The following is a 27,693-nucleotide window of genomic DNA, read 5'->3' as shown; positions in this document are numbered from 1 at the left end:
TCGTCCTTCGAAACTCCAGAAAATATCACTTTCGGACAACCGGTGATCATGAACGCAGCTATACAAGTAAAAATTGTTTCTTTAGAATGTCCCAAGTAGCTGAACAGGGTAGAGGACAGACTGAAGATTGGTGGGAGAGTTAACTGAAAAGAGGCTTAGATTGGAGAAAGTGGGAAAGGGAATTCCGGAGGTTGTTCTAGACAACTGCTTCCCAGCAACGAATGCCAACCCTGAGGATCATAGAATCTTGGGTCTTACAGCACAGAAGGAGGCTGTTTGGCCCATCATTCCAGTGCCGACTCTTTACTAGAGATATCCAATTAGTACCGCTTTCACTGCAATAGCTCCATAACCCTGGAAATTAGACTTGGCTCTGGGGCTGCAGGAGGTGGGAGAGGAAAGGGACAGGAATTGTAAGACTGGGGTTAGGCTACAGAAGTATAGACAAAGAAAATGGTGAGGATATTAGAATAGATAGCTCCACTTGAAGGGCCAGAACTGAACAAGCACAGACGGCTGAATGACCTGTCTCTGCACTGGAATATTGCAGTTGCCTCTGGAGGATATTTGTTTTGCAGAGAAGTTCCTAGAGAAATTGTTTTAAGGATGGCACAGTGGTTAGCACTGCTGCCTCACAGCACCCCGGACCCAGGATCGATTCTGGTCTTGGGTGATCATCTGTGTGGAATTTGCACTTTATCCCCTGTCTGTGTGGGTTTCCTCCGGGTGCTCCGGTTTCCTCCCCATGGTCCACAGAGTGCAGATTAGGTGGATTGGCCAATCCAAATTGCCCTTAATGTCTAAAAACGTGCAGGTTATGGGGAGAGGGTGGGGGATGCTCTTTCAGGGCCTTGGTACAGAGTCGACAGGCCAAGTGTCCTCCTTCTGCACCGTAGGGATTCTATGAATGATTTCTCTAAGGTAGAACGATGCACATGTAACTGTTCCCTTTGCTGTTAAAATTGTGCAATAATTCTCCCTCCCTAAAAACTCTTCAATATTAAATATTAGAAATCCTGTGCACCTGATACAGTGGTCAGTAATGTTTCATGGTTAAATTTTAAGGTTTTTTTTTATCGACTGACCTTTAATTCCACCTTTTTCTATTACAACTGTAAGGTGAACAGTAAAGGATGCAAGGTGAATATGCAGTGTACTTTGAGCATGTAATGGTTAAGTGACGTTCTCCAACGGCATGGGTTCCCCACATTCCAGCAGGAATGACGCTTCATTTCGTGGAAGAATGGCTTTTCTTGCTTTGTGTTGCCTCCTCTATTGACCTTTTCTTTATCTCCTCGCCTGCTCCTCTTGGCTGCATTGAACTGAAAGGTTTGGTTCACTGGTTTCGATACGAGTCCAGCTCTTCTACTGCCATGGGCACATCCTCATTCATTTCCACCAATTAAAAACCAGCCTTCAAATGGAAAACGAAAACCAATCATCACCCATAACAGCAGATTCAGGATTGCTACCGAGAACACGTTAAGTTTCTTTCGAGCAGAAACCTTGTGCCTCCTCCTTATTTTGTGCTATATTAAGATGCACAAGAAACAAAAACATGAATAAAACCTGAAAATGCTGGAAATGCTCAACAGGGTTAGCAACGTCTTTGGAGAGGGTAACAGAGTCAATGGCCTGGATTTTCATCCTTGGGGGAGTTGGGAAAATTCCCAGTTCAGCCTGCTCACTTGGAGAGAAAGTGCCCACCATGTTGGGATCTTCGTTTCAGGAGGAGCAGGTGGAGGCTGGAGTCAGGCCAGCTGACTCAGGACTGCGGAGACAGCCAAAGGGGTTGTTGGGTGTGGAGGTGGGCTGTTTAAAAAGGTCCGCCCTGGTGCCGTAAGACTTTGTCTCAGTGCAAAAATAACACATACAACCTCCAGGCCTCACCCCTCACATATCCTTCACCCTCCAAATGCACCCCATTCCCCATCCAGACCCTCCCAGGCCCTGCATTCCCCCTACGTCAGGATTTGCCTTTTCTCCTTGTACCCAACCAAAGTGATGGCACTTCCATACTCAATGATCCTCTATACACATACTAGAACCAAGGAACACTACTCTGTAAAGAGGAATGTATAAAAAAAAAACTTTGAGAAAATGTAATCCTTTGATCACTTTCCTCTATGCTCGACAAAAATGACCAACCATTTCTAAAGGGCTCCCGAGTCAACCGAACTCGGTAATAATCCAAGACAGTATTTCGTATGTGTGAAAAACTCAAGAACAAACAAAATATAATCCTGATTCAAGCAAACTGCTGCAGAGACCCAGCGTGCATTGCACAAATAGAACATAGAACAGTACAGCACAGAACAGGCCCTTCGGCCCTCGATGTTGTGCCGAGCAATGATCACCCTACTTAAACCCACGTAACCCGTATACCCGTAACCCAACAATCCCCCCATTAACCTTACACTACGGGCAATTTAGCATGGCCAATCCACCTAACCCGCACATCTTTGGACTGTGGGAGGAAACCGGAGCACCCGGAGGAAACCCACGCACACACGGGGAGGACGTGCAAACTCCACACAGACAGTGACCCAGCCGGGAAACGAACCTGGGACCTGGGACCCTGGAGCTGTGAAGCATTGATGCTAACCACCATGCTACCTTGAGGCCCTTAAATATAAGTTAAAAGTTCCTGCCTGTCTGAAATATCCTGCCGATTTGTGTGAAGAAACCCTTAACATCACTCCTGCTACTGGAGTTATACTTCCTTGTTCTTGATTCATCCACAAGGAAATCGTTTCTTCATGTCTAGCCAATCAAATCATTTGAAACATTCCCCTATTTCTAAACTCAAGGAAATACAAAACAAGTTTATACAAAACAACCTCATAATTTAATCCTTGAAATATTCTGATTAATGTTGAATAAGATAGGCCAATCAAACAATTAAACTATTACTACTGGCGGGGAACCCGCCTGCAACGCAACGTCCCCGCTACCCACCCCAATCCCCACCTGCAGGTTTTCCGGTGGTGTGGAATAGCTTCAATGGAAAATCCCATTGATAAGCGGCAGGAGTATCCCGCTGCCAATAAATTGCACGCTGCTGTGAAACAGACTTCTGGGGGACAGGGGGATCCTGATCCTAACCTTACAACTAGAGTAAATCATTTCAGAGTCATTCGTACACATAACTTGCATTAAATTTAAAGTAAGTTAGTGCTTGAATCTTTAGCTGTGACATTGTGAAGCAGATTATAAACTCCTTACTTGGATGTGTTTTCTGTGAAATATTGTTTTGTTTTTTAAAGGAAATCATTTCACTTAAGTGAGGGCCTGTGAGCGAATGATGCCCTGACCAGTACGCTCTGTGGGAACTGCTCTTCAACAGGAGAGTACAATTGTGGAGTGGTCAACATTTTGGCAGTAATTAGGACATGCTCAAACAAAATGGCAGGGTTGTGCATAATTGTTTTGAAAGGTGTCTAGCTAAATTTATTTGTAAAATTCAGTAATTCAGCTAACAGTTGCAATTCCCTGGGCTAATTTCAAATTTCCAACAGGTAGTCCCGTCTCCCTAGTGAAAGGATAAGATTAGAGAGCTGGCTTCCTTTCTTATCCTCCTGACTGACTCTGTACTGGAAAGCTTCTTTATGAAGCCCCCCTTTTGGAACAGAACCATTTATATTTGAATGACATTGAACGTACAGCACAGAAACGGGGACATTTGTCCAACTGATCTGTGCCAATGTTTTTGCGCTATTCAAAGCTCCTCCTATCCAAATTCAAGTAATATCCTATCAGCTTATCCTTCGATTCCTTTCAAGCATTTGGAAAATGGATTAAGTCAAGACGGTTAAAGTTTTAGTACTGTGCTGCCGAAGTGAGCACAAGTCAAGACCATTAAAACAATGATACTTAATTGGCTCATGCCCCAAGTCAAAAGGTAAGCAGCCTGATTATTTCACATACATAGATATAGGGCCAGATGTTCTCTATCGAGGTGAATAGTTCAAGTCGGGGCAATCCCCCGACTCAACAGACACCTTAGGAAAAGTGCCCCGCCAGACCCAATTTTTACTATGGGGTGGGGGAGGGGGGGGAAGAGAGATAGAGTTAGTCTCGAGATCCCTGGAAGCAAATTGGAGGCGGGCGAGAGCCAAATCAGGCTGGTTAAAATGTCAACTTTAGTTCTCTGCGACTTCGTCCCAACTGTTTTGTTAAGTTTTAGGCCCTCCAGCCCTCACTCTTCACACCCCATCACCCTCCCAATCATTCCCCATTACACCTTCATTCTCTCATTCCAACTCAATGACAACTCATGCCCCCATTACTCTCATGGCCGTTATAGCACCAATGTCAACTCATGTCAACCCACCCATCACCCTTGCCTTTTACACCGTACCCATCGTGGCCACACCTCAGAAGCCACGTTGAGATGAAATAAAGTTCTAAAAATGTAATTCAGCCTTCATCCTAATGAAACATGCCCCCATACATGAAACACCATTCAATCTTTTAAAATCTCCTCGAGGATTAATCTTTCAGGAAAAAAAACTTTTATTTATTAACCCACATCAATGGCCTCTGTGAGCTGTCAATGAAACAGTGAAATTAGAACCCCACCTTCTAAGATAATTATAGTTCGAGGAAATTAGCCAAACTTTCATAAAGAGCCCGGAGGCAAATTTAAACAAACAACTATTGTAACTGCTAGAATAGAATTTATTCCTATCGCTGATGCTGGCAACTTTTGTTTGGTTTATAGGGCTGTGATTTACATAACTTCAGAGCATAACAGTTATATAGATCTTAAAATCCCTTCAAGAGCTTTTACATTTATTCCATAAATTTCTGACTTCTACCCTGCAGGTTAAGTCCCTTGCATCAGCCAGAAGAGGGTATGTTTGAACTCAGCCCCACCCCCTTGGCCATACCAGAAAATGGGGGCAGAATCTTCACATTTGGGTCCTGACCACCATTTTGGAAGCTCTGCAGAATTTCCCTGACTCTGCAAAATGCTGCTCATAGAGTCATTACAGTACAGAAGGAGACCATTTGACCCATTGAGTCCATACTGGCTGCCTCTCAAACAATCCAATCGCTCCCATTCCTGCTCTAGCCCCTTTAGCCCAGCAAGTGATGATCTAATTTCTTATTGAAATTGTTAATCATCTCTGCTTCCACCACCCTTGCTGTGTAAAAAAAATGCTCTTCCTTACATCCCCCCCTGCATCTATTGCCCAAACCTTAAAACTATGTTGACATTAAAGAACAAGCTCTGCTCTGTCTAATGCACTAACATAAAATGACTTTGTGGTTGAAATATTAAACGCTTCTCATGGGGTCATGTCCTTTGGTTTGCAATCGGGGGTGCCTTTCTCTCATCCCCAAACTCATAATGGACTGTGTGTTAAGGAACAATCAGCTACACTCATACCCAATGTGTTATTGCTGCTGGATGGGGTGGCTTTATCAGAGGGACTCATGCCATCCCTTTATTCAATGGTGCGTTTAATATTCCAGCTATTCCTTTAAAACTACAGTGCTTGAGAATAACCCTGCTTCCAATACTGTTGGTCACTCCATTTAATTATTTGTTTTGTCTTGACAAATTATGAGCTACAAAATGATGCTTTTGAAAAAATGAATACATTCTAAAATCTTGGACAATTGCATTTTCCTCTGTACGAGTCGTGACCATTAAGATCTTACTCTGAGGCACTGTAGTGTTAAATTAACCTCCACAGATTTATTGTTTAAATTGTCAGGAAGGAATGTTTGCACACACATTAATGAAGGAAGTCCTTCAGCTTTTGACATTTTCCTTTCTAGTTGAGAAGCTCATTCAAGCAAGCGTTTGGCAAAAAGAAATCGTCAAAAGCTAATCTCTCGCACTCAGACATTGAAGAAATCACTGATTCCTCACTTGCAGCATCACCCAAATCACTTCAAGATTCAACAGATTCTGGATCCCTGAAACCATCACAGTCAACATCAGCGTAAGTATTCAGAAAGGTTGTGTGTGCTAAATAAATGTTTGATTTAAATATCCTGAACAATGTTTGAAAATGTGTAAACTCTACTCTACCCTCTGGTGTAATGGAGGCTCTTAAATAGGGTTGCCAACTCCCCAGGGTGGCTCTGGAGGCTCCAGCAATCAAAGATCTAACTGCAGGACACTGGGTAGAATTTTATGCCCCCCCCCCCCAAACCTCCAGAGTGAGTCTAGAGGCGGGGGCACTTACTCCAGCCAGATGATGCTCGATGGAGACTCTGTTACCTTCTTGTCTCCACCCCAATTAGGTCATGGGTGGGATGCCTTGTGGATGGCCGTCCAGCCCGCCACCCAATTGAGGCTCTCAAGTGAATAGTGATATGGATCCAGTGGCGGGGGAAGAACCCGTCATTGGGAAGCCCGAAAAGCAAACCCTTTCAGGCTTCTGAGGTAGGGGGTTTGACCCTCATGCAAAGGCACTCAGTGCCTGACCGACAGGGGGAAAGGTGAGGGGTGGGGGCTCTCTTGAAAGCGATTTCCCCCAGTCATTACCGCCGACTGCCATCACAGCCCCCTCAATCCCACCTTTACTCACCTGTGGCCTGGTCCCTCAGTGATCCGAGGCCTCTCCCTGGGTGCGTTACTACTGCTACTGGCATTTCGAACAATGTACAGCTGCCAGCTTCTGAATGGCCAGCAACTCTTGGAGGTGGGCGGAAGGGGGGTGGGGGTGTGAGGTGGATCCTGGGGAGACCTGTCGCTTATCCCCTACGTGGCAGTTCAGCACTGAATTCGTTGGGCTTTCATCAAAGGAGGTGATGCAGGTCTCCCGCAAGCTCAACAGCCAAAGGGCAACACCCCCTTCACTTGTATTAAATAACGGCCATGTGCGCAACAACCAGGAGGGAGTGGGGGTTTAAAAATAATTGTGTAAAATGGTTTTGTTTTGAGTATTTTAGTTTATCAGTTATAAAACATATTGGCGGTGTGGGGATGGGCGGAGGAGGAGGAGGAAAGTCAAGAATTGTCCATCAGTTAGTGAGGGGGCTGTTTGTTTTCCAGTTGGAATGGTAACTCAGTACATATGTGTTCAGGGATTGGAGTGGGAGGTCGTGTGCCGAAAACTCCTGGCATACATCCAAAAGAGTTGGCAACCCAAAAAGTAAAGAGACAGTAACCGGTCCCATCTGTCCAGAAAATCACAATCCATATGGTTACGTGGGGCTTTGCAAAGGAAAATGCTTCGTGTGAACCACCTCTCACCCCACCTTACTCCAAGGTGTAGTCACTGTTGTCATGCACATGAATACAGCAGCCAATTATGAATGAAAATCGCTTATTGTCACGAGCAGGCTTCAATGAAGTTACTGTGAAAAGCCCCTAGTCGCAAGCTCCCAGATACAACACCGAGATTAACAGCCAGTTATTCTGTTTCTGTTGGCAGTGGTTAATGGTGACAAAACGTTGGGAGAATCCTTTGCTTTTCTTCAAATCGTGGCCATGAAATGTTTTACATCAAACTGAGGGGAGGGCGGGGTCTCAGTTCAATGTTTCATCTGTTATGCAAGATACTCTGAGTATGCAGCACTCCTGTAGTATTGCAATGGGAGTGTCAGCTTAGATTATTTGCTCAAGTGTCTGAAGTGAGACTTTGGATCCATGGCTGACAAGTGAGAGTTCTGCAAACAGAGTCGCATTTCAGCGTTCACCCATTCTGATGCCCGTTGCCTCGTGTAGAGATGTGATGTTGGTTGGAAATAAGTAATTTGTGTCGGCTGTGAGGCTCTTGGAGTAAACAGCTCAAAAGCACATTTTCCTCAGGGTTAAGGTTGTGATTGGGATGTGGCTGGGTTTGCCACCCAAATCTTACATGAAAGATGATTAAAAGAATGAGGTGAAAGACTGATCAAGATGTCACCTTTCGAAAGGGAAGCACTAGATTTCTTGCACAGCTTGTTGTTTGGCAACACAATCTTCACTCAAACGACTTGGGAACAGAATCTTGACTGACATGTCTGTGTAGCAGTGGTATGTTAACATAAGGGCCCTCTTTCAGATTCAGACCTTTAACTGATGCTCTCAGGTGAACATCAAATAGGCCCGTGAGATTTTGTAAGAGTCAGGATGTGTCAGGGGATTAGTTTTCCCTGGTGTCCTGACCAAGCTTCATCTCTAAATCGACATGACTAAAACAGATTAACCTGTCATTTACCTCATTGCTGTTTGTGCGACCCTGCTGTGTAAACGTTTTAATCATTTTGCCCAACAAAACAAAATCACCATGAAAGAGTTTGCATTCTAGCACCTTTCACCATCTCAGGATATCCCAAAGTGGGGCGGGATTCTCCGACACCCCGCCGGGTGGGAGAATCGCAGGGGGTCGGCGTGAATCCCGCCCCTGCCGTCCTCCCAATTCTCCCACCCCCCGCCCAAAAAACTGGCCCGGCGTGAGTCGCGCCGCCCGCCTCGGAGAATGGCGGGGTCCGGCGGATTCAATGGGCGCCAGGGCCGCCCGAATTCTCCGGCCCGCGATAGGCCGAAGTCCCGCCCGTCTGTAGCCAGTCCCGCTGGTGTAAATCAGAGTAGGGGCCTTACCGGCGGGGCGAGCGGGCTCCGGGGTTCCTGGGGAGTGGGGGGGGAGATCTGGCACCAGGAGGTGCCCCCACGGTGGCCTGGCCTGCAGTCGGGGCCCACAGATCAGCAGGCGGGCCTTTGCCGTGGGGGCATTCTATTGTTCCGCATCGGCCACTGAGGGTAGCATGGTGGTTAGCATAAATGCTTTACAGCTCCAGGGTCCCAGGTTCGATTCCCGGCTGGGTCACTGTCTGTGCGGAGTCTGCACGTCCTCCCCGTGTATGCGTGGGTTTCCTCCAGGTGCTCCGGTTTCCTCCCACAGTCCAAAGATGTGCGGGTTAGGTGGATTGGCCATGCTAAATTGCCCGTAGTGTCCTAAAAAAAAGTAAGGTTAAGGGGGGGTTACGGGTATAGGGTGGATACGTGGGTTTGGGTAAGGTGATCATTGCTCGGCACAACATCGAGGGCCGAAGGGCCTGTTCTGTGCTGTACTGTTCTATTCTATCCCCGCGATGGCCGATGCGGAGATGAATCCTCCCGCGCATGAGCGGGGATGACGCCAGCACGCGCTGGCACTCCCGTGCACGCGCTGACTTGCGCCGGCCGACGGAGGCCCTTCGGCGCCGGCCGGCATGTCCCCAAACCCCTATCCCGCTGGCCGGCGGGGCGCCAACCACTCTGAGGCGGGCCTAGCCCCTGAAGGTGCGGAGGATTCTGCACCTTTGTGGCGGCCCGACGCTGGAGTGCCAGGTACGGGAGAATCCTGCCCGTGGTCACAGGAAGCACATAGATAATTAACCCTTCCACATTGTGAAACACGGGTACCCAATCACTCTGTGTCCTAAAATAAAGGTGAAACATGGAATTCCAAACTAAGTTAGAGTTTTAATGGTAGGCTTCCAATTAAAACATTTCCACACAAGCACCAAAACTGTTCGGATCACCCAGTTTAAACTTGCTCAGGGATAAATCTATTTGTATATTTCTGTAAATCCTCTCTCCTTTCATTATCTGCCAACTTTTCTCTGTTTTCTCAATGTAATCAAGCCCTTGTCTGTGTTCATTTCCCTGTCTGCGCAGTAGGTTTGAGTCAAGTCTCAATTGCAGCAAGCAGCAAGCCCTATGGGTGACCAGGAAACCGCTCAATGGCCATGTGATCTATCAGCACAGGTCCCGGTAAATTGCTGAGTGCTGCATGTAGTGGAGCTTGCAAATGGATGCATTGGATTGTTGTCTGTTCAGTCTACCAGTTAGCTCATTGGTTAACCTTTCAATCAACCTGTGCTTTTGTCGGCATAGTAATTTTGAGATAGACTTGACAGCTAGGCAGGCACAGCAGGATCTCACAAAGCAGCAAAGGAAGGAGCGGACATTCTGTTTTCAACCTGGGTTGAAGGATGAATGTTGGGCTTGACATTGGAGGAATGGCCTTCTGGTTGCGTGTGATGCTTTTTATGTCATCTGGGAAAAAGTGAAGGAAAAGACTGCATTTCTATGGTGCCCTTCACGTTCCTTTTGGGAGTACAGTCGCTGTTGTGATGGAGGGAACGTAGCAGCCAGCCTGCACACAGTAAGATCCCACACACAGTAGATAATCTGTTTTTTAATGATGTTGGCTGATGGAAAAGATTGGTCAGGCCATCAGGGTGGGTCGGGTACGTTTTGGCGCCGCCCTTTTGGCACCGATCATTTGACACCGCCATTTTGGCGCTAAATTGATTTGGCGCTCATTATTTTGGCGCCCAGCTGTTTTGGCGCCTTTGTTGTGTATTGAATATATTGCCAGGAATGTAATGATAGGTTAATAATAATAATAGATAAAAACATGACATTTATTTCTAACACCAAATATTAAGTAAAATGAGTATAAAAGTTTAATGCAGTTCATAGTTGTGGGCCAAACCACGTAAATATTCAAGTGGTGCCCGTGAATCAAACTGTTGTGCGATGTTTAAGATACGCTCATCGGCCTTAATGTATTTCAGAAGTTTTTAGTGGCGCCAAACAGACGAGCGCCCAAAAGGCCAGCGCCAAAACCGATGAGCGCCAAAACCGATGAGCGCCAAAAGGGCGGAGCCAAATAGTCCCATTCCCATCAGGGTAACTTCTCCTCTTCTTTGAAATGGTACCAGGGCAATTTTTACAATCACTTGAGGGGGCAGATATTTAACATCTCATCCAGTTAACATCTCATTCATAATACAGTCCAAAGATGTGCGGGTTAGGTGGATTGGCTATGCTAAATTGCCCATAGTGTCCTAAAAAAAGTAAGGTTAAGGGGGGGGGGGGGGGGGGGGGGAGGTTGTTGGGTTACGGGTATAGGGTGGATACGTGGGTTTGAGTAGGGTGATCATTGCTCGGCACAACATCGAGGGCTGAAGGGCCTGTTCTGTGCTGTTCTATGTTCTATGTACCTCTGACGGTGCAGCACTGCTACAGGATGATCCTAGATAATGGGATCAAGTGTTGGTGTTGAGCTGGGAATCCACAACTCCTAATTCAAGAGTATGATCACTCAGCCAGGCTGGTACTTAGAACAATACATTTTTAAGGGTTTTAATTGAATACATTTCAACAGTCCATCCTTCTTCCAAGAGGTTGCCATCATGTCAGGATATAGTGTTTGGAACTTCTTTCCCTGCAGCAGCTCCCTGAGAAACCGGGGAATGTTCAGGGGTTGGACTGGGGGTGGGCTCGTAGGAAATCTGGATGGAACTGGGCAGCTTCTATCATCTCGTTTAGAGGATGACTTAGAGCATGAAGAGATCCAGGTGGAGGCACTAGTAATTTAACCATCTATTTTTATTTAGAAAGGCTTTTTTGACAATTGTTTTATGATAGTACCACAATATTAATGATTGGAAAAGTTACTGCGCTTTGCCAGCTGAGCTCATTGGAAAATATATATTTGTCACAAGTTATTTTGGTTATCTGATCTGAAGGCACTTGAGTGACTTTGCAACAATCTGTTTTTCATATTAAACTAACATGTTAATCTACCAGTTGATACCTCTGTTGAAATAGCAATGCCAGTCATTTCGAACAACATTCGGACGTCAGTGACCCATGTTGTTGATACTTTGAGTGTGTATGTGTGAGGGAAGGTATGTGTGTGTGAGAGAGGGTGAGTGTGTGTGTGAGGGATGGTGTGTATGTGTGAGGGAGGGTGAGTGTGTGTGAGGGAGGGTGAGTATGTGAAGAAGTGTGAGTGTGAGGGAAGGTGAGTGTGGGGGTGGGTGAGTGGGTGTGAGGGAGGATGAGTGCGTGTGTGGGAGGGTGAGTTGGTGTGTGAGGGAGGGTGAGTGTGTGCATGTGAGTGAGTGTGTGAGGGAGGGTGAGTATGTGCGTGCGAGTGAGAGAGTGTGTGAGTGTCTGTGGGAGAGTGTGTGTGAGTGAGTGTGTTGTGGAGGGATCCCTGGACACCTAGGTCACGTACCCCAATAGGACGGAAAATTGGACGTTGGAGAAAAGTCGGAATTGACAGCGGCCATTGGGAGGTGGAGGGGCTACGGTGTGTTTGGGAGGGAGGAGGGGAAGAGGGTGTTAGAGAGGGAGGGGAGAGGATATTAGACAGGGAGAGGGCATGGGGAAGAGAGTGTTAGAGAGGGAGGGAGGGAGAGGGTGTTAGAGAGGGAGGGTGGGGGAGGGGGAGAGGTTGTTAGAGGGCAGGGGAGAGGGTGTTATGGCAGAAGGGGAGAGGGTGTTAGAGTGGGAGGAGGAGAGGGTGTTAGAGAGGGAGGTGGAGAGGGTGTTAGAGAGGGAGGAGAGGGTTTTAGAGTGGGAGGAGGAGAGGGTGTTAGAGAGGGAGGAGGAGGGTGTTAGAGAGGGAGAGTGTTAGAGGGGGTGGGGAAGAGAAGGTGAGGGTGTTAGAGCAGAGGTGGTGAGGGTGTTAGAAAGAGGGTTGCAAAATGTGAGAACCAGGTAGCCGAAGGCCGGGCTGTCAATACGGGTTGGGGAACACGCAGAGGCCAGGATCTGAGGAATAATTGGCTGTTTTTGACTTACAATCAGAAAATGTTTTTCCTCACATCTAACATGTGCGATGGTACTAAATAACATTTAGATTTTTTAAAAAATAAAGCAGCAAATGATCTTTTTCCTTGCTGTAGCATGTGGCAGAATCCTGGAGATTAATCTAAAGACTCCAAGAAAATTCTGGAAAATTGATCCAGAAAGTACATGAACATCCTGGAAATGTAGGGGCCAGAATTTCTGATCCTGAGGCCGTGTTGACACCTCTTTAACCTGTGATTATCTCTCTCCCTGGATCTGTAATGATTTGATTACCTGCAAATGCCTGCATTCCAAGCAGTGTCCAGCATCTCTGACTTTGTCTATATAGATGTTTCTGGATCATACCTCTCCATTCACCTGAGGAAGGAGCAGTGCTCTGAAAGCTCGTGTTTGAAACAAACCTGTTGGACTTTAACCTGGTGTTGTAAGACTTCTTACTGTGCTCACCCCAGTCCAACGCCGGCATCTCCACATCATAGAAAATAGAACAGTAAAGCACGGTACAGGCCCTTCGGCCAACGATGTTGTGCCGACCAATAATCCTAATTTAAAATCAACCTAACCTGCACCCCTTTAATTTACTGCTGCCCATGAGTTGCTCAAATGTCCCTAATGACTGTGACTGCACCACCTCTGCTGGCAGTGCTTTCCATGCACCCATCACTTTCTGTGTAAAGAACCTACCTCTGACATCTCCCCTATACCTTCCTCCAGTCACCTTAAAATTATGTTCCCTCGTGACAGCCATTTCCACACTGGGGAAATATCTCTGTCTATCCACGCTATCCATGCCTCTCATCACATTGTACACCTCTATCAAGTCACCTCTCTTCCTTCTTCGCTCCAGTTCCGATGTTCTGAGGCGGTCATAAGTTCTTATTGAGCTCCCTAGTGACTTTGATCTGTCCAATTAACGATGTGGGTGACTTAATTTCCCCCACTATCCACCCCTGTCCTCAGAGAATTCATCGGAGTCAGGACCAGAGGTATCTGTCCAGTACTCTGGAGCCATTTTTCCAGCTGTGCCTCCTCTGCATCATCCAGATTCGGGACATGAAAAGTCGGCCCAAGATCTCATCTGGTGACTATGAAGTCTGAGCTCCCACTTCAGAGTTAGATCGTCATTCCTGGTTTACACTCTACGGGTTGATTTGGATGAAATAAATGCAGGTTTCTCCTGTAAAGGATGGGCGATCAGCTGGAGAGCCACCTGTGTTGCCCCTTTCAGGTCACTGAAAGGGGCAACACAGGTGGAGAAGGTAGTCAAGAAGGCATATGGCATGCTTGCCTTCATTGGCCGGGGCATTGAGTATAAGAATTGGCAAGTCATGTTGCAGCTGTATAGAACCTTAGTTAGGCCACACTTGGAGTATAGTGTTCAATTCTGGTCACCACACTACCAGAAGGATGTGGAGGCTTTAGAGAGGGTGCAGAAGAGATTTACCAGGATGTTGCCTGGTATGGAGGTCATTAGCTATGAGGACCGGTTGAATAAACTCGGTTTGTTCTCACTGGAACAACGGAGGTTGAGGGGCAACCTGATAGAGGTCTACAAAATTATGAGGGGCATAGACAGAGTGGATACTCAGAGGCTTTTCCCCAGGGTAGAGGGGTCAATTACTAGGGGGGGGGCGTAGGTTTAAGGTGTGAGGGGCAAAGTTTAGAGGAGATGTACGAGGCAAGTTTTTACACAGAGGGTAGTGGGTGCCTGGAACGCGCTGCCGGAGGAAGTGGTGGAAGCAGGGACGATAGTGACATTTAAGGAGCATCTGGACAAATACATGAATAGGATGGGAATAGAGGGATACGGACCCAGAAGGTGGAGAAGATTTTTAGTTTAGACGGGCAGCATGGTCGGCACGGGCTTGGAGGGCCGATGGGCCTGTACCTGTGCTGTACTTTTCTTTGTTCTTTGTTCCTTGGATTACCACATGGACGATTCAGGCAAAAGTCCACTCCACAAACTTACCATCAGTAAGAAAGTCGAAACCACATTGCACTGGCATTAAACTTGTGTAAGTGTTCCAAATTGGGAATCTTCATGCATTCCTGTTGCCAGATGATGTAACAATGCCCATGTCTAATCACTTGAGCAGTTATGTTTCCCTGTAATCCTTCACCTTTGCTGCCCCACTTGGGGCAATAGGAACTCTTTTGGCGAACGTAGCTCACTGATATTTTGCAAGGTGCTGCCTTACACTTAACCCTTCAGATTTGCAATGTTTGGGCTGTTTGGCTGATAAATACCTTTGCTTCAACACTTTAGCATCTGCGAGTGCACAGACACTGAAGCGGAAGCCATCGTGCACCTTAAGAGTGAGCTGCGGGAAAAGGAACTGAAGCTCACGGATATCCGCCTGGAAGCCCTCAGCTCTGCCCACCATCTTGACCAGATCCGGGAAGCAATGAATAGGATGCAGGTAAATACCACAAAAAAGACAGTTTGACACCTCTCAGGGCCTCATAAAGTGCTTCACAGCTAATGAAGTAGTTTCTGAAGTGCAGTCACCATTGTAATATAAAAACATTGGAGCCAGTGTGCACAAATTAAGATCCAACAATGTGATCAGTATTGGCCAGCACTCCAGTAGCTCCTCTTATATAGCAGTCATGGGATGCTTTACTTTCACTCATGAGCGCAGACAAGAGCCTCGCGTTAACATCTTTGGTCAGAAAACAGCAACTCTGACGAAGCAGCACTCCCTCAATAACGCACTGGAGCATCGACCTGGATTTTGTGCTGAAGTCTGTGGAGTGGGATTTGAACTCAGAACCTTTTGACAAGTACTACCCACTGAGCCAAAGGCTGACCTCTCATGTTCTCACCATCTGTTCAGTGTATGTGGCACAGTACACAGTCCCCAAATATGTTCATAATCCTTGACTAATATATTATTAAATCTAATGATCGTTTTCTTTTCATTGAAAAACATTATTTCAACATTTGGACCAAAAGTTTATTTGAAGGCTTTGTTTTGGAGATGCAGGCCGTTTCCATGGTAACGTAGTTTTTAAAACTGGTTGTGTGTCTGGGCGACTAAACCAAAGAGAAATCTGGCAGACACTCTGACAGTTTAACTGGTGTGTGATACAGACTTTACTATCTGATAATTATTCCAGATTTATTTCTGCTCAATTGCAGAATGAGATTGAACTTCTTAAAGCTGAGAATGACCGTTTGAAATCAGAGACTGGAAGTAGCAGTGGAGCAGCACGCACTCAGTCCCAGTCTTCAAATTCATCTTCCTCTTCCTCATCCCGCCAGTCTTTGGGACTTTCCCTGCACAATCTCAATGTCGCCGGTGCTTCGACAACAGGTAAAGTAGAAACTGAAATAAATTAAATTGGCACGATGTAAAGTGCATGTTTGCAAGATTTGCTTAAAACTGTCTATTCACATGAGTGTACATCATCGATATGCCTGACCATGTAGTTGGGATTCTGAAGGTAAAGGAGGCAGGTTTTAATTGTTGGAGATGCAGACTTGAAAGTATATGGTATCAGGATATGATTTAGCTATCCACTGTCGGATCTGGTTGGACCACATAAAACATCTGCTGTCATCTCTCAAAACTGCTCACAGTTCCAGGACCATGCTGCAAGCCAGAAATAACCACCAGCCTCTCCTCTCTACTGGAAATGACCTACTTAAATCCCTTTTTCCTGTCTCCTTCACCCCTCACCTCCAACAACAAGTGCAGGAACCTCATTGATGCCTTTGTCGGTAAGATTGGGACAATCTAACCAGCTGCCTCTGCTGTTTCCCTCCCTTTCACTCGTCCTCCAAGCTTCCTCGAAACATTCTCCTTGCTCTAGCCCTAAACTTGCAGCTTTCTCTATTTCCTCTTCGATCTCCCTTGTGCCCTCTCCAAGCTCAGCTTGTCCATGTGACCAGTATCGGCCAGAGCTAATGTGACTCCCACCCTTTGCTCTCTCACTGTACCCACCGTGGGTGGCACCGTGGCACAGTGGTTAGCACTGCTGCCTCACAGCTCCAGGGACCCGGGTTCAGATCCAGCCTCGGGTGACTGTGTGGAGTTTGCACTTTCTCCCCGTGTCTGCGTGGGTTTCCTCTGGGTGCACCGGTTTCCTCCCACAGTCCAAAGAAGTGCAAGTTAGATGGATTGTCCACACTAAATTCCCCCCTAGTTTCCAAAAGGTTGGATGGGGTTACGACAATAGGGTGGAGGCATGGGCTTAAGTAGGGTACTCTTTCAAGGGCCAGTGCAGACTCGATGGGCCAAATGGCCTCCTTCAGCACTGTAGGGATTCTGTGTTCTATGATCAGTGCTATTTCCACCAAGCCCTGACCTTCCAACATTCATTCCCAGCTCCAATGTCAGCCCTCTCTCTCTTCAGGTGCTGTCTCTCCTTCCTAGTCTCAAAATAACAACAAGGCTTACATTTATATAGCACTTTTAACTTAAGCCCTTCACAGGAGCATTATAAAACAAAGTGTGACAATGAGCCACATCAAGAGATATTAGGTCAGATGACCAAATGCTTGATCAAAGAGATCAGCTTTAGGGAATGTTTTATAGGAAGAAAGTGGAGTAGAGATGTGGTGAGATTTACGGAGGGTATTTCAGAGCTTAGGACTCAAGTACTGAAGACTCAGTGGAATGATTAGAATTGGGGATGTCCAAGAATCTAGCATTAGATGAGCATAAATACCTTGGAAGGTTGTGATGCTCGGGAAGATTACAGACATAGGGAGGGACAAGTTCCATGAAGAGATTTAAAAGCAAAGAGAATTTTAGAATCAAGTTGTTGCTTGACTGGGATCCTACATAATTCCGCAAGTACAGAGGGGATAGGTGAATGGTACTCAGTGCATGTTGAGACACGGGTAGGAGTTTTAGATGACTTCACTTCATCTCCCCTCTCCTCAAAACTTTAAACCTTAAGCCTCCCTTGCAAACTACCGCCCATATTCAAACCCCCCAAATTCCGCATCAAAAGTCTTGAACGCATTGCTGCCTCCCAAATGCATGCTGATTTTTCCTAGAACTCCATGTTTGAATCTATCCAATCGGGTATCAGCCCCTGACACAGTAACAGGGTCTATTAGCACCAATGACGTACTGTGAGAAAGGTAAACATTTCCTCCACTTCCTTCTCAATCTGTCTGCAGCCGTCGACACATTGGCCGCATCAACCTGTTCCAACACCTCCACTGTCGTCCAGCTGGGTGGGACTTCTTTCACCTGGGTTTATTCTTAGCGGTCCAGTTGTAGTCAGAGAATCACCTGCAATGGCTTCTCTTCCTGTTTGTGCACTGTTACCTCCGGTGTTCCCCAAGGATCTATCCTTGACCCCTCCTATTACTCATCCACATGCTGCCTTTCAGTGACATTATCTGATTAGTTTTCACATGTACGATGAGGATATCCAGCTCTACCTCACCATCACCCTGCTCCACTCCTCCATAGTTGCTAAATTATCCCACTGCATATGTGACATCCAGTATTGGATGGGCAGGAATTTCCTCCAATTAAATATCCGGAAGGTTGAAGCCATTGTTTTTGGTTCATTCTGCATTCCCTAGATACCAATCCACCCATCTCCCTGGCAACTGTCTGAAATTAAACCAGACTATTCACAGCCTTCATTTCATATTTGGCCTCGAGATGAGCTTCCATCCACATAGTCAAACCATCACTAAGGCCGTCTATTTCCATTGTTGCTTCTCAACCCTCAATCATGTCTTTGTAACCTTCAGACTTGATTATCCCAATGTACTTCTGGCTGCTGAGCCACATTTTACCCTCTAAGTTTGAGGGGATGGATTTCACGGTACTCTGCTGGCACATTTGAAGATGGGAGGGGCCCTAAAATAAAATGTGTCCTTCCCTACCACCCACCCCTGACGTGTCTTTCTTATTACGGTGTCAGCCAGGCCTCCTGCTCTTATTGAGGCTCTTCAATAGCCAACTAATGGCTTCATTCCACCACCGCAAATTTACATGTGGCTGGGGAAGGCGGGGGCAAGATGGGCAGCCAAGCAGCTTTCACTGCACCGGCTCTTGTCAGAAAGAAATGGGGGGGGGGGGGGGGGGGGGGGGGGGGGGGGGGGGGGGGGGGGGGGGGGGGGGGGGGGGGGGGGGGGGGGGGAGGGAAATACCTTTTGGGGTGGGGGGGAGGGAGTTCTCCTGTGCTCAATGGGGAAATCCCCCTCCCTAAGATTATAACCACTTAATCTCTGCCTCTTGCTGGCGTTTGCCAGGCAGGCCAGACCAAAGATCCCTGTATTATCAGAAGTTGGGATCCATCGCTTCTTCATCTTCATGCACTGCATAAAGATTCATCTTCATGCCTCCTTCTGCACTGTAGTTCAATGTTCTATGGGCGGAATTCTCCGACCCCACGCCGGTGCGGAGAATAGCGGGATGCACCATTTTTTCCGCTATGCCGGTCCGACACGCTCACGCTATTCTCCCCAATGCGCAAATTTTTCCGACCGCCTTTCCCGCAAATAACCCCGTCAAATTGCCCGAAACGGCCAAAACCGGCCTCCCACTATTCTCCGGCCCGGATGGGCCGAAGTCCCGACGTCGGCACGCAAGTGGAGTACGCCGGCTGACACACCTGCTTTTCAAATTCATCAGCCAGTCGAGCTGGCTGACGAGGAGGTGAGCGGACCGCCGGACCGTGAGAAAACCGGGGCTGGCATCCTGGAGAACGCAGCGAACATTGTGTGGGGGGGGGGGGGGGGGAGGAGAAGAAGAAGGAGGGGGCGGAAAGGAGAAGGGGGAGGGAGGGAGAGAGTGGGGGGGGAGGGAGGGAGGGAGGGGGGGGGCCGCTCTCTCCTTTTTACGACGCGGAGTGGCGATATTGTGGCGTCATTCGGGAGTCGCAGCCTTTTCGCGTTTAACGCATGGCACCCGCGGCCCCGCTCCTAGCCCATTTCCGGGGCGTGAATAGCTCGGGAGCGGGGCCGTATCGGGCCGTCGTGATGCTCGGCCGATTTCACGACGGCCATCTCGATTTTTATCGGGAGCGGAGAATACCGCCCTATGTTCATGAACGTCATGTAGTCCCAGCAGCACTTCAGGTACCATTACCTCCTTAAAATCCACCTGAAGTCCTCTTATAAATCTGGCTGGTCTATTAAACCTTTTCCCCTGTCACCCCTGTGCTCGCTGACCAACATTGACCCCCAGTCAAGCTTATCTACTCTATGCCTCTATTTATAAAGACCTGCATAAGGAGCAGTATGTTTCAAACCAAAATAAATGTATACTTTTTCCCCCTTCCAGATATCTTGCCTGATGACGGGTCTGATGGTTCATTTCGTAAAGAGGGCTGTAGCGTGAGAATTATGATTTGCCTGAACAAACAGTTGAAACGAACAAAGGTATAGAGACAGGCGCTGGGTTTTGTGCTGCGCGCGTCCAAAAGGGGTGGAGCTGGGGGGAGTAGGGAGAGGTGTGCATTTCCAAAGATAATCAAGGCAAACTGTTTTAGGAAGATCGGAGCTGGAGAAGGCCACTCAACCCCTTGAGCCTGTTCAATAATATCACAACTGATCTGTATCTTAAATTTATCTACCAGTCGTGGGTCTGGAACTCTTAATATTCCCAGCTCAACATAAATGTCTCAAATTCAATTTTGTTTCTGCTTGAATGGATATGTGGAACCAATCTGCTGATGAGACTTCCATCAGGAGTTAGGAAGCTGTGAGCACATTGACCTCTTAAGAGTGAAGCCAAGTGGATAGATTCCAAAGGGCTAGGACAAGCATGATGTGGTGAATGGCCTCATTCAGGACTCCACAATGTTTTGATCTTACTTTAATATATGTTGTAAGCATTTCAAGGGATGATCTTTTAAAAATGATCGCAAAGATTATAAAAATGTTTTTTCATTCACAAGTGAGCTGTGCAAAACAAAGTCACATTACAGGAAGAAAGAACAGGCTTTGGTGTTAGTGCTGACTCTAGTCTCTCAGAGCATTCCAAGCACTTAATGTTGTTTTTTTCCTTACGGAAGCTAGTGCAGCCATTGCTGTTAAGGAGACATTCAGAGCAGACAATCCGCAAACAGCACCCCACCCCACACATCCCACTAACAGACGAGGAATGAGTCATGTGATCATTAATTTCTGATGGAATCTTGGCCAGAGCACCAGGAAAACCTCCCCACCCGTCACTCTTTCCCACACAAAGTTGCAAGACCATCAACTGGTGCAGGGAGATGGGAGACATTCGGCTTAAACCTTGTTCAACAACAACTTCGATTTACATAGTGCCTTAAAGTGTGTGTGTGTGGGGGGGGGGGGGGGTAACCTCCCATGATGCAGTTGAAACAAACAAAGGTATGGGATAGGAGCTGGGTTGGGGGGGGGGTGCATTACCAAACAAAATTTGACACTGAGCAATACACACTGATAGGGCAGGTGACCAAATGTTGAAGAAGGAGGCTGGAGAGTTACTGTGAGGGTTCCTCGATTTAATTGTTGCGTTGATTCAGCTGGTCATTATAGTCTACAATCATTCTTCTTTCAGGATGAGAAGTCACCTCAGTATCTCATAGGTTCATTAGGAGTCAGTGGGAAGACAAAGTGGGATGTTCTTGATGGTGTTATCCGCCGATTGTATAAGGTAAGCAGCGTGTGCAACCAAGAAAAAGTCCACTCAAGGTTCTTTCATGTCCCTGATACAAATGTTGCAATACTGTATCAAGTACCCCGGGATCATTGGGAGTGCAGATCAGAGAATCCAGATCAACAAAACTCTTCTACTAGGTGCTCTCTCCAAAGACAGCTGCCCCGCAGAATTAACCCAATAATCAAGATTCATTCCTTGTTGCAATGAAGTGTTAACGAATGAGTGTTAGGAATTTGGGGGCTCATCTCACCGGTTTCTCTGTCCACTAAAACCAACAGATGGAAAATTCTGCAGCGATGTATGCTGTACAAAAATTCCCGATACATTTCCCAAACCGAAAACACAGCTGTGTGACAGGAGCATTTCTGAAGCTAGCTTCATTGTCTAAATTGGCATTCCCCTGATATGACTTATGGTAATGAAATCTGTCAGATTGTGGGAAAACCCAATTGGTTCACTAATGTTCTGCAACAAAAGGAAGAGACTAAACCTTTCCTGCTGTCCTTTTATCTGGCTCCAGTCCACATTGCGCAGTTAACTCTTAAAAGGGCCTGATAAGGTCGTCAGTGGAGGAGCTGAAGGCTAAATGGGAGGAGGAACTCGGGGAGCAGATAGAGGACGGGACTTGGGCGGATGCCTTGGAGAGAGTCAACTCTTCCTCCTCATGTGCGAGGCTTAGTCTCATCCAATTTAAGGTGCTGCACCGGGCCCACATGTCCGGGACTAGGATGAGTAGGTTCTTCGGGGGTGCGGACAGGTGCACCAGATGTTCGGGGAGTCCTGCGAACCACGCCCATATGTTCTGGGCATGCCCAGCACTGGAAGAATTCTGGAAGGGGGTGGCGGGGACGGTGTCGAGGGTGGTTGGATCCAGGGTCAAACCAGGGTGGGGACTCGCGATTTTTGGAGTTGCGGTAGAGCCGGGAGTGCAGGAGGCGAAAGAGGCCGGTGTCCTGGCCTTTGCGTCCCTAGTAGCCCGTCGAAGGATTCTGTTACAATGGAAGGATGCAAGGCCCCCAAGTGTGGAGACCTGGATCAGTGACATGGCGGGATTTATAAAATTGGAAAAGGTCAAATTTGCCCTGAGAGGATCAATACAAGGGTTCTATAAACGATGATGTGGAGATGCCGGCGTTGGACTGGGGTGAGCACAGTAAGAAGTCTTACAACACCAGGTTAAAGTCCAACAGGTTTGTTTCAAACACGAGCTTTCGGAGCACGGCTCCTTCTTCAGGTGAAACCTATAAACGATGGCAGCCTTTTCTGGACTTCCTGGCTCAGAGATAGGTAACTGGGTCAATAGCAGCAGCAACCCGGGGGGGGGGGGGGGGGGGGGGGGGGGGGGGGGGGGTGCATTATTGTAGTGTTTATTCTGTAACTTTATAGTGTGTTAATTTGCGTTGTTGTCAAAATGCTGGGTTGTTCATGGGGATGGGGCGAATGTATATGATTGTTAATATTATTGTTATTTTCGGTATTTTACTAAGGTGCGTCAATGTTGTATAAAATCAAAATTTCTCAATAAAAATTATTTTTAAAAAAAAAGGGCCTGATAAGCCACTCTGTTATTGGATAAGCTCTTTCTGAGGAAAGGCTTATCACCACCTTCTCAAGTCAGGGATAGGCAGTTTATGCTGAACTTGCCAGAACAATCCCCGTAAATAAGTTACATGTACAATCACATTTGTAAACTTTATCTTTCCATTTGGCAATGTAGGAGTATGTTTTCCGTTTGGACCCAGCCACCAGCCTTGGAATGTCCTCTGACAGTATTCTCAGCTACAATATCGGTGACATTGTAAGAGCCGGTAATCTGGAGCTGCCTGAACTGCTGCCCTGTGGATACCTAGTTGGTGAAAACAACATCATTACTGTGCATCTAAAAGGTATGTTATTTTTAATCAGGCTGTGGTGGAGTTCGTGAAGCAAAGAAAAACTTGCATTTCTATCGAACTTTTGCAACCTTGATGTCCCAAAATAACCAATCAAGCACCGTAAGGCCAGATCTTCTGGAATTGACATAACCACCCCCCCCCCCCCCCCCCCCTGCTGATTAGAACCATTTGGAAGTCCTAACACACTGACTTCATGGAACTGCCCAGAAAGTTAATGCATCCAATATGGAAATTTCTGTTTCCCCAGCCCTCTCTGAGCAAATCTCCAACTTTTGAGTTAGAATCTGAGACTTTGGATGGTTTGACTCACCTGGATAGTTACCCTGAAAATGCTAGACAGGAAAATTCTAGTTTAACTTCCAGTAGAGGCGGCATGTGGTTAGCACTGGGACTACAGGGCTGAGGACCCGGGTTCGAATCCCAGCCCACTGTCCGTGTGGAGTTTGCACAATCTCCCCGTGTCTGCGTGGGTTTCACCCCCATAACCCAAAGATGTGCAGGTTAGGTGGATTGACCATGCTAAATTGCCCCTTAATTGGAACAAAAAAATAATTAGGTACTCTAAGTTTATTTTAATAAAAAGATAAAGTTTAACTTCCAGTAACTGTGAAACTGACTCTTTCTCCTCCGCCCATCACCAATCACTAATCCAACACCCCTCAAGATCCCCTGACCCCTCCAATAACCACCCTATTTCCCCCCCCCCCCCCCCCCCGACTTGATCACCTCGTCCACGTGCCACCCTCCCCCCTTACCCAACTACACATTCACCCATTCACTCCGGACTGGTCAGGGGTGCATTGGAATAGTTAAGTTGTGAGGTAACAAAGGTGTGGAAGAGTCCCACCTTGTCAATTTTTTCTCAGTCTAAGAGTCGTTCAATTTTCAGGTGTGGCAGAGAATAGTGTGGACAGCTTGGTGTTCGAGACATTGATTCCAAAACCCTTAGCTCACCGTTACCTCAACATTCTGCTGGAACATCGAAGGATCATACTCTCTGGTCCCAGTGGTACCGGGAAAACCTACTTGGCCAATAGACTTGCTGAATTCCTGGTGAACAGGTCCGGACATGAAGTCACTGGTGGATCAATTGCCACATTTAATGTGGACCACAAGTCGAGTAAGGTGAGGAGAAATTTGTGCAGCAAACTAACATTCCAATCGGATCGGCTTCTGCTCCCGAACAGCTCAGTGAGTTTATCCATTGTGTATTTTAATTATGTTGTTTAGGACATCCCTGGTATTAAGTGCCAGTCTGTCCATGGCTCTGCAGGGCTGGTGGTATCTGTACCACAATTGGCCTCAGCACTTTTGTGATATCTAGCTGAAGGTTAGTTGGGTTTGGTAATGTGGTGGTTATACTACAAGGCTAGTATTTCAGTTTTGTGAGTTCAAATTGTTAGACGTATTCGATGCAGTGGTATGAAGAGACAATAGTTCTGTTCCTTTTTCACCAACACACCTTTATTTCTCCCAACAGACTCTGCACAAAACTCTACACATCACCTGACCCAGAGGCCACCTGAAGCCCCTTTACATATCAGTGCCAATTATTGAACACTTAACATAAATGAGACAACTAATTGCAATGTCTCTTAACCCATTACTTAAGTCTCCCCTTCCTTGGAGAAAAAAAAACAATTAGGTGAAAACAACATTTCAAGAAACTAAAACACCCATGTGATTCTCCCCCCCCCCCCCCCCTTTTTTCCCCCCGTTTTTTTTGTTTGGAAGAGAGAAAAAAAATCACAGAAACAGGCTCCCTTCATTAACAATATCCAAAAGTTTCCGTGAACTAGCCCCTCTTTTCGTAAAACAGTCTGACAGTTGATAGCTACTGTCGACCCATTTAATTTTTGTTATTTCCCCTCTGTCCAACATCTGCTTCAAACTTGCGATGTCTATCTGTAACCTCTTTTCATTGACACTTTTTGTAGAGTGCACATTTTCCCACAGGGATTTATTGTCAATGTGACAGTCAATAGGTATATTATTCAAATCCCCCAATCCCAAAATTTCTGTCGATATCTGACTTCTATAAAAGGCCATATCCACCGCTTCCACAAACGTCTCAGCAGCCAAGTGCTTTTGACCACTCTCCTTATTTTCTTTGTTTCCCCACACAAGAGGGCAACATTTACCATTGTTCCCCAAAAGGAAAATTATAAAACCTCCTGCTCTTGAAACCACATCACATAAATTTGCATAGGACGCATCACTATAAACTATGAATTTCAAGTGCCTACGGTCACCTAAAACCAGGAACCTCAAAACACACACCTGCATTTTTAGTTTGGCCAACGCTTTATTTGCTCTTATTATGTCTTCCACTTTGGGATCATTCATTTTTGTACTCAACTCAAGACATCAAAACTCACGTCCGGTCTAGTCTGTCTACCTAACCAGTTTAGTTGCCCAATTAAACTTTGCAGTTGCTCTTTTTCTATCTTTGAAACCATTGCGTCTTTTTGTGAAACCCTGCCACGACTAATTGCTATTGGGCTGATGCTTTCCAAATAAGATTGCTGACGTAAAGTTGCCCCTAACTTAGTCTGTCCGATGTCCAGTCCAATATATTTAAATGCCCCGGAGCTTGACTTCCAACCCTGAATTCTTTCCTCAAACCAGATATTACAATAGCTTCAAAATCACTAGTCCCACCCCACAAAAAATCATCGACATGCATTATAAAGATGCCAGAAAGATTTCCTTTATAGTGCCAGTAAAACATTGCAGGATCTGCTTTCAGCTGGCAACAGCCTAACTTTAACAAAACTGACCTTACCGAAAAGTACCACACTCTAGATGCATCATTTAATCCATATACACATTTGTTGAACTTCCAGAGTACCCCTTCTGTGTTAGCTGCTTCTTTAGGAGGACGGAGAAAAATCTCTCTCTGGAGCTGATGCCCCTGCAAAGAGGCAGCTTTTATATCTATAGATTTGCATTCCCATGCCTTTGTGGCTAATAGAGCCAAGAAAATCTTTAAAATAACCTTTCCTTCTGTAGGTGAATCTACCCTTAAATCCTGATCTTCTAAGTTTTCTTCAAATCCCCTTGCCACAAGCCTGGCCTTTGCCTTATAAGTTCCATTTGGAAGAACCTTTTCTGTGCAAATCCATCTGTGGGATAGAGCTTTTTGTCCCCTATCCGGTACTTCCGTGCATACCCCAAATTCACTCCAACTATGCAATTCTTGCTGTTTAGCATCTTTGATAACTTTTTCATCTAATTTATTTGAAGCCACCAAAATCTCACGTGCATGTGGGCTTCTACACCTATTAGTATTCGTAGTCTTACTCATGTTCAGAGATCTTGATAAACTACCTCCCCTGTCCCGCCTGGTATCTCATTCTGTACTGCTAGATCTTTCCCTTCTGTTGTGGGATGTCCTTTCAATAGTTCGACCTTTTCCTGCAAATCTGTTCACTATCCAATGTACTATCTGAACTGACACTGCGTTTCTGTGCCCTCCATTTTTGAACTTCGTTTCCCCAATCCATTGTTTTAACTCTCTCCCCTGAATTCTGTACATTCAACGAATGTTTATACTTTCCAGTTGCCTTCCCAGCTCTACTAATAACAGTTGCATCCTTCCATTGACTAGACCCTTCAGGCAAGTATGTCACTTTTGTACCAACTTTTGGTAGTTGCCCTTTCGGAAAAATGGCCTGTTCTAATTTATCAGAAGTGTCGTGTTCCTCGACAGAAACCCTGTCTATATTAGTTAACTGGTCCTCATAGTTCTGTAACACGTGCGTACCAGATGACTCTGGTTCCTCGTCATGTCTGTCTGCTCTGTCTAAATTTTAAAATTTGTAATTGGTACCCATTATCCTTGATGAATGTACCCTAACAGTTTGATTACCATGTTGCAAAATAATTGTTTTGCCATCTATGCCTATGATCTTCCCTGGGCCTATCCATTGATTAGAATTGTCTCTCTTGTAGTATACCATGTCTCCTTGCTGAAAAACGGCATCTGATGGCCGTACATTATGTCTTAAAGCTCTGCGAATTCTTTCAGAGACTTCTGCTTCCAAAAAACCTTTTCTACTGCTATGTAATGCATTTAAATGTTCAGCAAAACTAGAGCTAATTGTAGTCCCCTCCCAAGCTGGAGGCTGGTCATCCAAAATGGATGGAATTTTAGGATTTCTACCAAATACTAATTGATAAGGGCTATAGCCCCCAACCATCTGCAATGAATTTTTTGCATGTACCGCACATGCTAAAGCTGAATTGAGCCTGCAGTTTGGTCGATCTGCCAAAATTTTCCGAAGCATGTCATCGATGACAGCATGGTTTCTTTCGCAGACACCATTACTAAATGGGCTTTCTGCGGCCGTGTTCATAACTCTGATATTCATGTTTTCACACATATCCCTAAACTCATCATTAGCAAATTCTCCCCCATTGTCCGTAAGGAATTTTGCTGGTGGACCCATTCCTGTCCCGATCCATTTTTCCGGGATTTGATCCAGAATTACTCTTTTTTCTTTACTTCGTACAATCGTTGATTGACTAAATCTTTATCCCAGATCTTTGCTTTATCCCAGATCTTAAGGTCCATGGCCACAGTGTCGTTAAAATCCCTGGCCAAAGGTAGCGTTACTATCGGTTGTGCTTGTGTCCTTCTGTACTT

The 27,693-nt window shown here is 46.2% G+C and overlaps 1 protein-coding gene across 12 annotated transcripts in view; it reads left to right on the top strand.

Moving 5' to 3' along the window:
* nav3 (neuron navigator 3) overlaps positions 1–27,693 on the top strand; it is an 838,834-nt gene that overhangs the window by 784,233 nt on the left and 26,908 nt on the right. For 10 of the 12 annotated variants that reach the window (XM_038781097.1, XM_038781098.1, XM_038781101.1 and 7 more), the window contains 8 exons: positions 1,120–1,140; positions 5,791–5,957; positions 14,808–14,961; positions 15,684–15,858; positions 19,801–19,898; positions 21,049–21,144; positions 22,868–23,036; positions 23,935–24,170. In XM_038781097.1, coding sequence (XP_038637025.1) covers positions 1,120–1,140; positions 5,791–5,957; positions 14,808–14,961; positions 15,684–15,858; positions 19,801–19,898; positions 21,049–21,144; positions 22,868–23,036; positions 23,935–24,170 — 1,116 coding nt within the window. The remainder of the gene's footprint in view (positions 1–1,119; positions 1,141–5,790; positions 5,958–14,807; positions 14,962–15,683; positions 15,859–19,800; positions 19,899–21,048; positions 21,145–22,867; positions 23,037–23,934; positions 24,171–27,693) is intronic. The other 2 variants (XM_038781093.1, XM_038781096.1) reach the window with 1 other exon arrangement.

This window comes from Scyliorhinus canicula, chromosome 20 (genome assembly GCF_902713615.1).
Source record: "Scyliorhinus canicula chromosome 20, sScyCan1.1, whole genome shotgun sequence".
In the NCBI taxonomy this organism is placed as follows: Eukaryota; Metazoa; Chordata; class Chondrichthyes; order Carcharhiniformes; family Scyliorhinidae; genus Scyliorhinus; species Scyliorhinus canicula.
Note: the sequence above shows the minus strand (reverse complement) of the source record. Positions and strands in the feature narration are given on the sequence as shown.